The following is a 13,642-nucleotide window of genomic DNA, read 5'->3' as shown; positions in this document are numbered from 1 at the left end:
TTCGAATCTATTAATCATGCAGGGAACACTATTAATATAGGTTCAGTGTTTGTGATCACAGTGGTAATTTGAGGAAGATGAATGTCATTCTATGATAACTTTAAGAATTGCATCAGAAATCTGCTCGCGGGGGAATTTTTCATATCAAGATTCTAATTTTGTTGCCTATGTTTTGAAACATATAATGGAAAAACTATATGAGTCCGTTTATTTGAACAAATGTTTTGACGTCATTATTTTAACCATCTCTTTTAAGCCGAGAAAAGAAAGAAGACCTTACCAACAAGCGCTTGGGAAGAGCTGATCTAAAGAGCAGTCGCGAGGAACTCCAGAGTATGCCCCTGGCTTGGTTTTAGAAAATTTAAGTCGACCACGGGCTGCATACTGTTATTCATAAATTAATTAATCATAGTTTAACGCAAGTTGTTGTCACTAATCATATCTTATTGATGCAACGAGTTATTCTCACGCTGCCTGCACCTGGACCAGACTATCCAGTTATTGAAATCATGAGCATCGATCCACGCAATTGGAATACGATGACATGCATCAACCAAGTCAGCGATCTTGACAACCCGATCCTGATCACGCGATCCGGCTAGTCGCCTTTTACGGCAAGCATGGGTTGCTGAAGACCTATTCTAACCCGGATCTGCACCGGTAGTTTGCCTTCTGGATAGGACCTTGTACATTAACTGTCGGGCAAGCGAAAGCATACCCTTGAAAAATATATTTGACAAAATATTACAAACGTCATCAAAATGTTACTTGGCTGAATGCAATCGCCAAGACACTACAAACCGAAGGTCTGAACACATATATGATACCTATTAATGCCACGGGGCGGTCGGGTAGCCTAGTGGTTAAAGCGTTCGCTCGTCACGCCGAAGACCCGGGTTCGATTCCCGACATGGGTACAATGTGTGAAGCCCATTTTCTGGAGTCCCCCGCCGTGATATTACTGGAATATTGCTAAAAGCGGCGTAAAACCATACTCACCCACTCACTCACTCACTCACTCACTATTAATGCCACTGTCTACAACAAGATTATCATCTACGAAGATTATACGTACATCTACGTAGAAAATACTTTCATCTACGTGTGTGATATTATAATCGTAGGTATCGTGACCCAGACAGGGATACTAGTTTATACCAACATTTATATCTTAAATAAAGTTGATTATTATTATCAATATGATGAATGTTTGGCGACATGTTGGTCGTTTATTTTCACGTGGCCTTTTCCGTATTTTTTGACAACATGCCGAGATCATTTCAAATTGTCAAAATATCAGCGCGAAAATAAAAAAGACAAACTGCAGAATTGTACCTTCAGTGCTTCATAAGAAGATGACGAGTATTGGTTTGATATAGTTTTCATAGTTTCACCCTTCACGTTCATGATTTACCCTTGACACCTAATTTTCGTAATGGAGAAATCATGAGACTCAACATATTCGAGTGAGGTTGTATAGAACGCACCCGGAACTATCGTCGATTACTAGAGAAAATATTACAAAAGTTGATAATTCGATTGTAGATGGTGCGTAGATATCACATACGTAATACTATTTACGTAGATGAAAGTAGAAGATGAAAGGATAATCTACGTCGATGACATTGTTATTTTAGACTGTAGCGTTAAAAGATACACAGTGTCAAATACAACACCATCGAAGAACCATTTCTTGAAGGTTTCATTTTTAGCCATTTTCAAACAGGGTTGTATACTTCCTTTGCCCGACAGTGTATTGTTACAGCGAGGCCGATACAGTGAACTTGTAATATATTCTTTAATCATAAAAATATGTTTATTCGTTATTTTTTATCCAAATGACATGGACTGAAAATAAACAAACCAAAAACATCAAACACACTGACCTCGAGAAATGTAGGCCCCCTCTGTAATTTGTAATCTGTAGTAGAAATATAGAAAGATAAAACATAGTTCTATTTCAAATGCCATAAAATAGAGATACAGGATTGTTTAAATATAATCTCTTATATAATACTCAAGGAGTTACAGAACACCCGGCTCTTTCTTATTACCATACATAATGGTATTATACCAATACAAGTTACTGCACAGCAATTACAATAGCAGTACACAAAGGAGTGGTAGTACAATATTTAATGGCAGTATAGAATGTGAGAGAGGTGGTAATGACAATGATATGAATAATGATCATCTTACCGCAACTGGTCAAGCTTCCGAGATAGGCCTGGGCTGATCACCAGGGTGAAAAGTGTTCTTCACACAAAAGCTACTCTTGGTGTCATTTCATTTGAAATAGGCACGCACCTGCTCCACAGCCTAACTAGCTTCCAGCACATTCCTAGCTGATTCCACACAGTGCTAGCCGAGTCCAGTGTCACAAGAACATCACAGAATATTCCACATGTTTCTATATCGCTTGAGATCCATCCATGAAGTTTCCGTTCCGGAAGTTTGCAGATATTTTGACCATCTAAATATAATAACGCCTTCACCACTGCTTACATTAAAAAGTACAACATTCTTGACAATTTAATATTGTCCAAATACAATGCAATGAGTTTCCACTGAATTTCCACAGATACAATATATCACAGTTACAATCATTGTTTAACAAAGAAAATCACATATTATGCCATATAACGCAACAGAGATATGAAAGAAGCGGATGTGCTTTAACATCCTTTGAGCGTGAAGTGCTTAAAATAACTATCAAAATAATTAAGTATTAAAACCCAAATACCAGATATAGAAAGGTACAGCCACCCTTTCAGATCCCCCCCCCCCCCCCCCCCCCCCATTGATTTGGAATTAAGCACGCTAGATTCTACATGGTGTCTTAAACAATAGGTGCAGGCAAGGTGAGAAGAACAGTTCCTTATAAAATGTCCGAGACAGCTTTCCTGTCCGTGATGACCACAACTTGTTCTTCGTATTATTTATGACGACGGTTTTGATATATCGATGATGTGATTGTGATTATAAATGTCAAATAAATCTGCAGAAACCTTATGCTCACAATTACAATATACCAAAATAAATGAAATGTCGTATCGGCAATACCACAGCCACCCAGCGACGAGATGACATTTAAGACACAATTTGTGATAGGAGTTGGCAGTAGTTTAACGACGCTCCCGGTATAGTCCAGCCATATGACGGCTGTAACACATGTATCCAATTGGCTTTTGAACATCTGGGCTGAATTCATTTATATTTACAAATATCTGTAATTATATTTATGTGTACATTTACAGTGATATTTACGAAAGAAATATTTTCAACAATTCATTTTGTATACATGACAAAATTACGACTTGCTATATAAAGGTGTACATTAAACTACGGTTATAACGAACTCAAAGGGACCACTAATTTTAGTTCGTTATAACCGTAGTTCGTTATAAGCATATATACAGCATATATACATCAAAGGGCCGGAACTAAAAATAAGTTCGTTAAATCGGTCAGTTCGTTATAAGCGTGTTCGTTATAACCGTAGTTTACTGTACTTGCATTCTTTGTCATCTTACTATAACATGACACCGTACTGTGTGTGAAATGCATACAATTCTGATTCTACCTGTGATATTCATAATATATATTACATCTGCTCTATCTGTGATATTGCATATTTTCTTGAATAGAGGTGGACATTTATGTCTTTTAATGTTAAATGTCCTTTCACGGTTTAATGGTTTGTTAAAGTAACACCTAGTTCTTTCGAACTATGCTGTACGAGTGTGTTGATATCTCGAATATATTCCTTGGTCGTCAGGGTCAATGACACTTCCTACTAACAGAAACGCGAACCATAAAAACATGCTGGGAAGTATTGTGTAGCAATTAATGACAACATTGACAATCAGTCAAGTGTTACCACAAAGTGTGTTTTTTTATTTTATAACGGAAATATTGAGTCATATTTTCTCTGGAACAGTAACATCTCAGCGGCCATTTATAACGAGTTTAGCAAACAGAAATGTCAATTATGTGTGTGACCTCCATCAGCAGCGACCACAACAGCGTCCACGTCTACCTATGCTCATGAACAGCGTCCACGTCTACCTATGCTCATGAACAGCGTCCACGTCTACCTATGCTCACTCCAAGGAGGTTATTGTAACTGTTCAGTAAGGCTTTTTATAAAGTCACTGGCTGATAGGGTTGGCCATGAAAACCCAAATTTAACCCAAGAGATGCTCTCTTGGATTTAAATCAGGGCTTAAAGCCGGGCAATCCATGGTCCATGAATGTTATGGTTCTTCAGGAATGCCTGTGTCAGCCTTGCTGTGTCAGGTCTGGCACTATCTTGCTGGAAAATTCGACGTTGTCACCCAGCTAGGAAAGGAGCAACTCGGCACTTCTTCTATGTATCGCTGCGAATTTACACCTCTACCACGTCCCTGACCATTGTGTTGGCAGATCACAGGTGGAACCCGACGGCCCCAAGTTATGGCACGCCACAGCATGAGTGAAGGTCCACCCCAACTGTTTTCCAAACACACATGGGTCATTGTAACGCTCTCCTTGACATCTCAATATATTAATACGACTGAAGACCGTATCGATCCAAACACGGTTTTCATATGAAAACACAACGCTGAACTGTTGCTCAGTTTTGCCGAGCACGGTGGAGGCGTAGAGTCCATCGAGCCCTAAAATTGGGTCGACGGCCACGTGAATGTGCGTGGGTGAGACAGCGCCGAACGGTATTGAGACCGATTGAGTTCCAGGAGTGTTTCTTGATGTACTGTCTACCTGTAGGAACCGATTCCTTAAATAAGAATTAACAATATAGAGATCCTGTCGGTATGGCGTCATTCCAGGGAGACCCCTCCGAGCTTGGTCACAGACGTTGTTTGTCTAGACGTTACGTTGCAGAAGTATGTAAACAGGGAACTGGTGAACTCCATACAACACGTTGAACAGTCCGACAGGCCTCAATATTGCCAATACACCTGTGCCTATCAACAGTGCTCAAGCGTGGCGGGGGGAACGGGTGGCCCAGTCGTCTAAGGCGCTGCGATTCGTTGTGCAGAGTTGCGTCCCTTGGGCACGCAAGAAACCTATGATTGTGGGTTCGAATCCCGGTTCGCCCCGATTATGTTTCTAGGTTTGTCAGCACCATACCCGTGCTCGTGGGTTTCACCGAAGTGGTAAACGTCTGAGACCTGCATCACTTCGGGCTTTCCTCCCACATTAAGCTGACACACCGCGATATAACTGTAATACTGTTAAAAGCGGCGTTAAACTCACTCACTCACTCAAGCGTGGCATGACAGCGGTTGAACGTAAACGGCAATACATGTTTGCGGCGTTTCCCCTCATACTGCACGTATGTATGTCTTTCTAAATACTGTTTTTTATAATATCTGAATAGATTCCCTATCACAATGTGCCTATGTATTGTCTCACCTTTTGGTAATGCATCCAAACGTTGTTTTGCAATCAAGATGATTCGTGTTGTTATTAACAGTATCTCAGGTCCTTGAAAGGCATTTAGAAGTGATGCACATAAGGCAGAGAATATATGGATGTCAACTCCTTTATTATAAGGAACACAACGTTTCGGAGTATATGCTTGCTCATTCATCAGGTGAATTAATGCCATGAGGCAGAGAGCATATATATATACATGTAAGGACAACAAAATTTATAACATAGCAAAAGGTGGTAAATAACAAAGGGTAGAAACTAACAAGGGAAACATTTACTTTAGACAATTTACTAATTTGTCAAAGCGTTAAGTTTGTTTTTTGAGTGGAATATTTCTGGGCAATATTTACATGCACCATGCTGTAGTTTTGCGACACTTTATACTAGAACATGCACAGAGCGTGACGAAGTCGTGCTTTATTACAAAATTTGTTTTGATGTGTGACGTTTCTAAATCAGAAAAGGTCAAGGATTTTCTTGCTTTAAATCAAATATTTATATTAAAGATTTATATTTCATCAAAAATAGATGCTTTGATATCTATTTTTATCAAATATTGATTCTCAAAATTGTATGTCAAACAGCCAAATGCATATCGCATGTTCAGTTAAAAAACACTATTAACTTTGTTCTTATTGCTGTTGAACGGCAACCCTTTCTATAAGACTCTATACTTAATCTTATCGAACCTCAGAGCAAACAGATGTCAGTTCCATGATAAGACATTCAAATAAATACTGTTATTATCTATTGTTAACAACAAAAAACAAAACATTAACATGGATTGTTATTGCATTGAACATTACGAATTATAAATATTATAAAAGTCTCAATTTGTGTCTCTGAAAACAATTCTCTATTTTTAACATTTCAAAATAAAAACCACAAAAAAAACACAATGTGTCCTCTTTTTGTTCCGTGACTTCGTAAATGACCGTCGCGTCCAAGATTATTCCACTTATATAGCGACGGGCATGCACGTGTGTGTGTGTGTGTGTATTTAAAACATACTTAATTAAAACCTGTGGCAAAATCCTTTGAGTGCAGTATTGCACACTGAGATACCAAGCCGCAGTTTAACATGAATACCCCACTCTGACACAGAATACTGACTCCGAGCCGACCAGTCTTTGTTTTCGCCCCTTAATGCTGAGCGCCAGACAGGGTAACAACAAGTACCATCTTTTAACGTCTTTTGGTATGACGCAGCTGGGGATTGCAGGAAAAGGTAATGACAAATAACTATATGCTTGTCACCAAACTTAAATACTGATTTATTGTGTTTTCTTCACATTGTCTATGGTTTCTTCGTCGTTGTAAAAAGATGTCCAAATGACCGATGATGTATTCGTCTGGTATTCTGTTGACTTCAACCATTCAGGGGAAGAACTAATCAAATCCTGTTTTCAAATTGTCTATGACTTCTTTATGATTGTGCATACTCGTTCTAAATATGATCTGGTGTCTCGTCTTGAACCATTAACCATGAAGCCAAACTAAGCACCAATGAATGTTAATTACAGTATTGTGTGGTTGGTTGGGTGGATGGGTGGGTGGTTTCATTTGTTTATTGCTGCTTTGTTCTTTTAGATGTAGGTGAGTGGTTAATGTTTGAACGTTTTAAACCACGTGAGTCACTGATAAGAAGAGATTGCGAATCCTTACAAAAGAAATGCTGTCATTGTTAAATAATTCTATAATAAGTCTTCTCATGGCAACGGGAGCTGAACGGAAACACTACAAAGAATGAACATAATAATGATAATTAACCGTATTTTCCTATGCTGACGTCTGAGTTACCACGTTGTTGAAGCTATTGCTCGCCACGCTGAAAGCCCCAACATTTCTGTGTCTGGTGGCAACTCACATATTCCAATGCTGACATAAATAGAAACCATCTGGCGAAACCAATGGATAAAAAGGCCCAAAGTAACATGTGGTCTAAAAACGTCATAATCGTTTCTTACTGCACACATCAGCTCTTTGAATGATTTTGTTTGTTTGTTGTTTAACGCCGCACTCAGCAATATTCCAGCTGTATGACGGTGGTCTGTGAATAATCGAGTCTGGTCCAGACGATCCAGTTATTGACATCATGAGCATCGATCCACGCAATTGGGTTACGTTGACATGCATCAACCAAGTCAGAGAGTCTGACCACACGATCCTGTTAGTCACCTTTTACGACAAGCATAGTAGCTTTTCACGTATGGGTTGCTGAAGACCATTTCTAAACCGGATCCTCATTGGTCTGTTGCTTGCTGTTGATGTAGGTTGACAGACCAGCATTTGCCCGTCTACACCAAAAACAATAACTGATCTGAGAGAAGAAATGAAAAAAATGTATTGAATACGCACATTCTGTTGAAACAATAACTGAATTGAAACACCAACACAATTGACTAGATAGAGTTTATTTCCAAATTACAAAAAAACTTTTTCAATAATGAAACATTTGAGTTTTTCTTGAGCATTAGAAAATATGATTTTTCAAAACATGATAACACAATCTTACCCTGAATACCCTCGCTCACTATTGCTATGAGCAGTGGCTCTTATGTCTATCAGTTTCCTATTATCATTTCACCTTTGCACTGATTGTGAGTAAACGTATTTTCCTTTTTCTTTGCTAAATCCTTACACATCCTATGTTTCCGAGGCAAGCTTGTCCACTAGCCTATATCAAAGTCTAGTTTCCACCCAAGTAAAGCCTACTTTTCTGGGCTTCAATATGAGTGGACTATCGCACATATCGATTGTCCAGTCAGAGAACGTTTTACACAATCAACATCCGTGTTCAGACAAAGTGGTCGATGCTATGGCCACAGACATCGCCTGTGGAATTTGCACTGAAATAATTCAAAAACGTAAGCAAAGATACATGTTTTCGAACCAGTTCAACGCTTTCAATCAACTTTCCCAAGAATCTTTATATGTACTCGCTACCAAAAGAAACGCGAATACCATACATGTTTGTTACTATACGAAGAATTACTTACTATCAAGAGATATTGCCTAGCGTAGTATTGTTCACATTAAGAGATATAATGAGGATGCCACTCTTACACTTTTAAACACAGTCAACAAACATCTTGAATCGTCCAATTCATTTATACGATTCTTGTTGATTTCTCATCTGCTTTTGCAAAAGTAGCTAACATGTCTGTCTAACAACAGTTATTAAGTAAAAATGATCTTTTCTTGTACACAGGCCACAGTTTGTGACTTAGTATCAAATCATTTGTAATCTTTACATATACGGGTGTCCACCAAGGTTGTGTGCTCTCTCCTGTTTTATTTGCTTTATACCCACATGGCTGTATCAGTAATATTTTACAATTGTTTAACCGTTAAGTTTGCGCATGACGCAGAGCTAGCCGGATTCATAAAGCAGTCAAAATCGATTATTGCTCTCACATTTCAAAATTATCTATTTACTAAATGTCATGAAGATAAAGGAAATTATTATAGATTTTAGAAGAAAGAAGACCGAAAGTCTAGTTACTGTTCTTGATAACGAACTTGGAATGCCAACATGGAGTATATTTATGAAAAAGGCCCAGTAGCGATTGTACTTCTGAGTGAGTGAGTGAGTTGGGTTTAACGCCGCTTTTAACAGTATTCCAGGTATATCGCGGCGTGTCAGCTTAATGTGGGAGGAAAGCCCGAAGTGATGCAGGTCTCAGACGTTTACCACTTCGGTGAAACCCACGAGCACGGGTATGGTGCTGACAAACCTAGAAACATAATCGGGGCGAACCGGGATTCGAGCCCAGATTGTACTTCTGAAGGCGTTTTAGGCATTTTAAAATTCATAATACAATTCTATCTCTGGTTTATGTGACGTATATTCAAAGCATTTTAGTTTCTATTGCCCAATGCTAGTATGGGAACCTGTCTGTTCAAAATATATCTAAAATCCATGACATTATAAATACAGCAAGCAAAATCTCAAATATCCAATTTCAAGACATGGGCGAAATTTATGAGCAGCAAATTGTTAAAAGACGCGTAAGATGCTAAATGACGTCGTCATATACTTCATCGCGATTATCAGTATCCACGTTCTGACCGTCTACTGCGCATGCCGATGCTGAAAACGAACACGGCCCGGAAATCGTTTGAATGAGTATCCTTACAAATACATATGTTATCCAGCCATTATCCCTTTTATCAAAGTTTACTATGGTTATATCAGTAAATGTACATATTTTAATGCCATATGTCGTCACGCCGAAGACCTGGGTTCGATTCCCGACATGGGTACAATGTGTGAAGCCCATTTCTGGTGTCCCCCGCCGTGATATTGCTGGAATATTGCTAAAAGCGGCGTAAAACCATACTCACTCACTCACTCACTCATGCCATATGTTTTCTTTTTTTCCTTTTCATATTTTAGTGCAATACTGAGCAATATGAATTTCCTTTGGCATAAGAAAGTCTTATCTTATCTCATCTTATCTTATCTGCTGTTGTTGTTTACTGCCCGATATCTTTGCACAGTACATCTAAGTACCGTCAAATTGTGTTTTCCCATGTAAGATGAAATTTGGATAAATCAAAATTGATTGTGTGTCAAATCTTGCATCTCAAACAAATCTTCCACTTATAATAGACCTTCAGTATGTCATATACTGGATAGGCTCGAATACTAGGCCGATTGTGTGTCATTGACGCCGATGATGTGCTTCGTTTGTTGATACCATCGACCACTGGTTTGCTACCCGGGACTGCGGCGTAAAACAACGATTAACCATTTGCAGAGAGTGGGTGAAATTGGTTTTACACCGTCTTGGAAATATTCAAGCCATTCACGGTGGGGAGCACACAGAGTGAATTTTGTACCCATATGCGTGTTGTGGTTTCAACCCACGTCATGATCCCTGTTTGTTAGTGTCCAATGACTCTATTGTTTGTCACAAGAGACACATTGGATCGGGCTATCAGGCTCGGTAGCGTTGTTGATTGCGTTTCACCACACCTCGGCGGCGTGGGGCTTTTGTTCATTATATCAACCACCGGTTGGCCTGGCCAAGATTCGATTATTTTACAGGTCGACGTGTTATGGCGAAAATATTGCTGACTGTGGCGTATTTATGGACAGTTAGAGTTTTAGTCACTAGCGAGTCTCAAAGGGTTAAATTGAAAGCTGATCGATTCAAGTTGAAAACAAAACAAAATCATACAGGTTAATATTTCACATTTATAAATGACTGTCAAGGACAGTTAGTTCATCCGCCAATTCTTCTTCGTCCCAGACTATTTACTATTTATCCGAGCGTGATGTCCTAGTTACTCAGTAGTAAAACACTAACCTCTAGTTAACGATAAGCCCCGTGAAGATCCTGGTTAGAATCAGTCTTTAGCAATCCATGCGTGTTGTGAGGGGCGACTAACTGGATCGGGTGGTCAGGCTCACTGATGTATTTAATTGTATCCCAAATGCATGGATCGATGCTTTTGATGTCAATCACTGGAATGTTTGGGCCAGACTCGATTCTTTACAGACCGCCGTCATATAGCTGGAATATTGCTGGGTGTGGCGTTCGTTAAACAACAACAAACACACAAAGTAAACGTTGGTCTAGATCCCCTATTCATATCTATCTACATATCTTACTAACTGGAACACTGTACAGGCACATGACAATATGAACACATCTTTCTATTCACATTATACCTGTGTTGTTCCGAAATACAAAACACATAACATATAAAAAATATACATACGAAAGTCAAACACAAATGTATTTAGGCCACAAGAATTAATTATTTAGTCACGGGAATCACAGCCTATTGGGGATCATGATGTTTTGGAAGTGAATACTGAGCACACAATTTCACAAATGTATCCCCGCAAATATCCAAGAAACCAGTTCGTTCAGTTAAATTATATTAAGCTATATTGTTTTCTTCATAAGTTAAACAAAATGCTGGATGGTGTTACCAATGTTGCCACATCGAGGAAGGCAAACCACAAACTAATACACACAAGCAGGCAGAAGCATAACATCAAGATCATGGTGGCCAAATCACACACTATCATACACAATCAGACAGAAGCATACCAGCTATATCATGGTGGCCAAATCACACACTATCATACACTATCAGAAAGAAGCATACCAGCTATATCATGGTGGCCAATCACACACTATCACACACAATCAGACAGAAGCATACCAGCTATATCATGGTGGCCAAATCACACACTATCATACACTATCAGAAAGAAGCATACCAGCTATATCATGATAGCCAATCATACACTATCATACACAATCAGACAGAAGCATACCAGCTATATCATGGTGGCCAATCACACACTATCATACACTATCAGAAAGAAGCATACCAGCTATATCATGGTGGCCAATCACACACTATCATACACAATCAGAAAGAGGCATACTAGCTATATCATGGTGGCCAATCACACACTATCATACACAATCAGACAGAAGCATACCAGCTATATCATGGTGGCCAAATCACACACTATCACACACAATCAGACAGAAGCATACCAGCTATATCATGGTGGCCAATCACACACTATCATACACTATCAGAAAGAAGCATACCAGCTATATCATGGTGGCCAAATCACACACTATCATACACAATCAGACAGAAGCATACCAGCTATATCATGGTGGCCAAATCACACACTATCATACACAATCAGACAGAAGCATACCAGCTATATCATGGTGGCCAATCACACACTATCATACACAATCAGACAGAAGCATACCAGCTATATCATGGTGGCCAATCACACACTATCATACACTATCAGAAAGAAGCATACCAGCTATATCATGGTGGCCAAATCACACACTATCATACACTATCAGAAAGAAGCATACCAGCTATATCATGGTGGCCAACCACACACTATCATACACTATCAGAAAGAAGCATACCAGCTATATCATGGTGGCCAATCACACACTATCACACACAATCAGACAGAAGCATACCAGCTATATCATGGTGGCCAATCACACACTATCACACACAATCAGACAGAAGCATACCAGCTATATCATGGTGGCCAATCACACACTATCATACACTATCAGAAAGAAGCATACCAGCTATATCATGGTGGCCAATCACACACTATCACACACAATCAGACAGAAGCATACCAGCTATATCATGGTGGCCAATCACACACTATCATACACTATCAGAAAGAAGCATACCAGCTATATCATGGTGGCCAAATCACACACTATCATACACAATCAGACAGAAGCATACCAGCTATATCATGGTGGCCAAATCACACACTATCACACACAAGCAGACAAAAGCATACCAGCTATATCATGGTGGCCAAATCACACACTATCACACACAAGCAGACAAAAGCATAACAGCTATATCATGGTGGTCAAATCATACACTATCACACACAAGCAGACAGAACCATAACATCAAGATCATGGTGATCAAATCACACACTATCACACACGATCAGACAGAAGCATAACAACTATATCATGCTAGCCAAATCACACACTATCATACACAAGCAGCCAGAAGCATACCAGCCATATCATGGTGGCCAAATCACACACTATCACACATAAGCAGACAGAATGATACCAGCTATATCGTGGTGGCCAAATCACACACAATCACACACAAGCAGCCAGAAGCATAACAGCTATATCATGTTGGTCAAATCACACACTATCACACACATGCAGCCAGAAGCAAAATAGCTATATCATGGTGGCCAAATCATATACAATCACACACAATCAGTCAGAGGCATAACAGCTATATCATGGTGGCCAAATCACACACTATCACACACAATCAGTCAGAGGCATAACAGCTTTATCATGGTGGCCAAATCACACACTATCATACACAAGCAGTCAGAAGCATAACAGCTATATCATGGTGGTCAAATCACACACTATCACACACAATCAGACAGAAGCAGATGAGCCATAACATGTTGGCCACCTCACACACTATCACACACAATCAGTCGGAGGCATAGCAGCTATATCATGGTGGCCAAATTACACACTATCACACACAATCAGTCGGAAGCATAGCAGCTATGTCATGTCGGCCAAATCACACACTATCACACACACAGCCAGAGCATACCAGCTATATCACGATGACCAAATCACACACTATCACACACAAGCAGCGAGAAACATAACAGCAA

The 13,642-nt window shown here is 39.4% G+C and overlaps 1 protein-coding gene across 1 annotated transcript in view; it reads left to right on the top strand.

Annotated features, from left to right (window-relative positions):
* The window catches only part of LOC139462329 (uncharacterized), a 28,960-nt gene extending 26,183 nt beyond the window's left edge, over positions 1 to 2,777 (top strand). The window contains exon 4 of the mRNA XM_071243971.1: positions 257 to 2,777. Coding sequence (XP_071100072.1) covers positions 257 to 356 — 100 coding nt within the window. The 3' untranslated portion in view covers positions 357 to 2,777. The remainder of the gene's footprint in view (positions 1 to 256) is intronic.
* Positions 2,778 to 13,642: the final 10,865 nt, after the last annotated feature.

This window comes from Haliotis cracherodii, unplaced genomic scaffold, assembly GCF_022045235.1.
Source record: "Haliotis cracherodii isolate W230 unplaced genomic scaffold, xgHalCrac1.p SCAF_15, whole genome shotgun sequence".
NCBI lineage: Eukaryota > Metazoa > Mollusca > Gastropoda > Lepetellida > Haliotidae > Haliotis > Haliotis cracherodii.
This window is presented reverse-complemented; position numbering and strand designations above follow the sequence as displayed.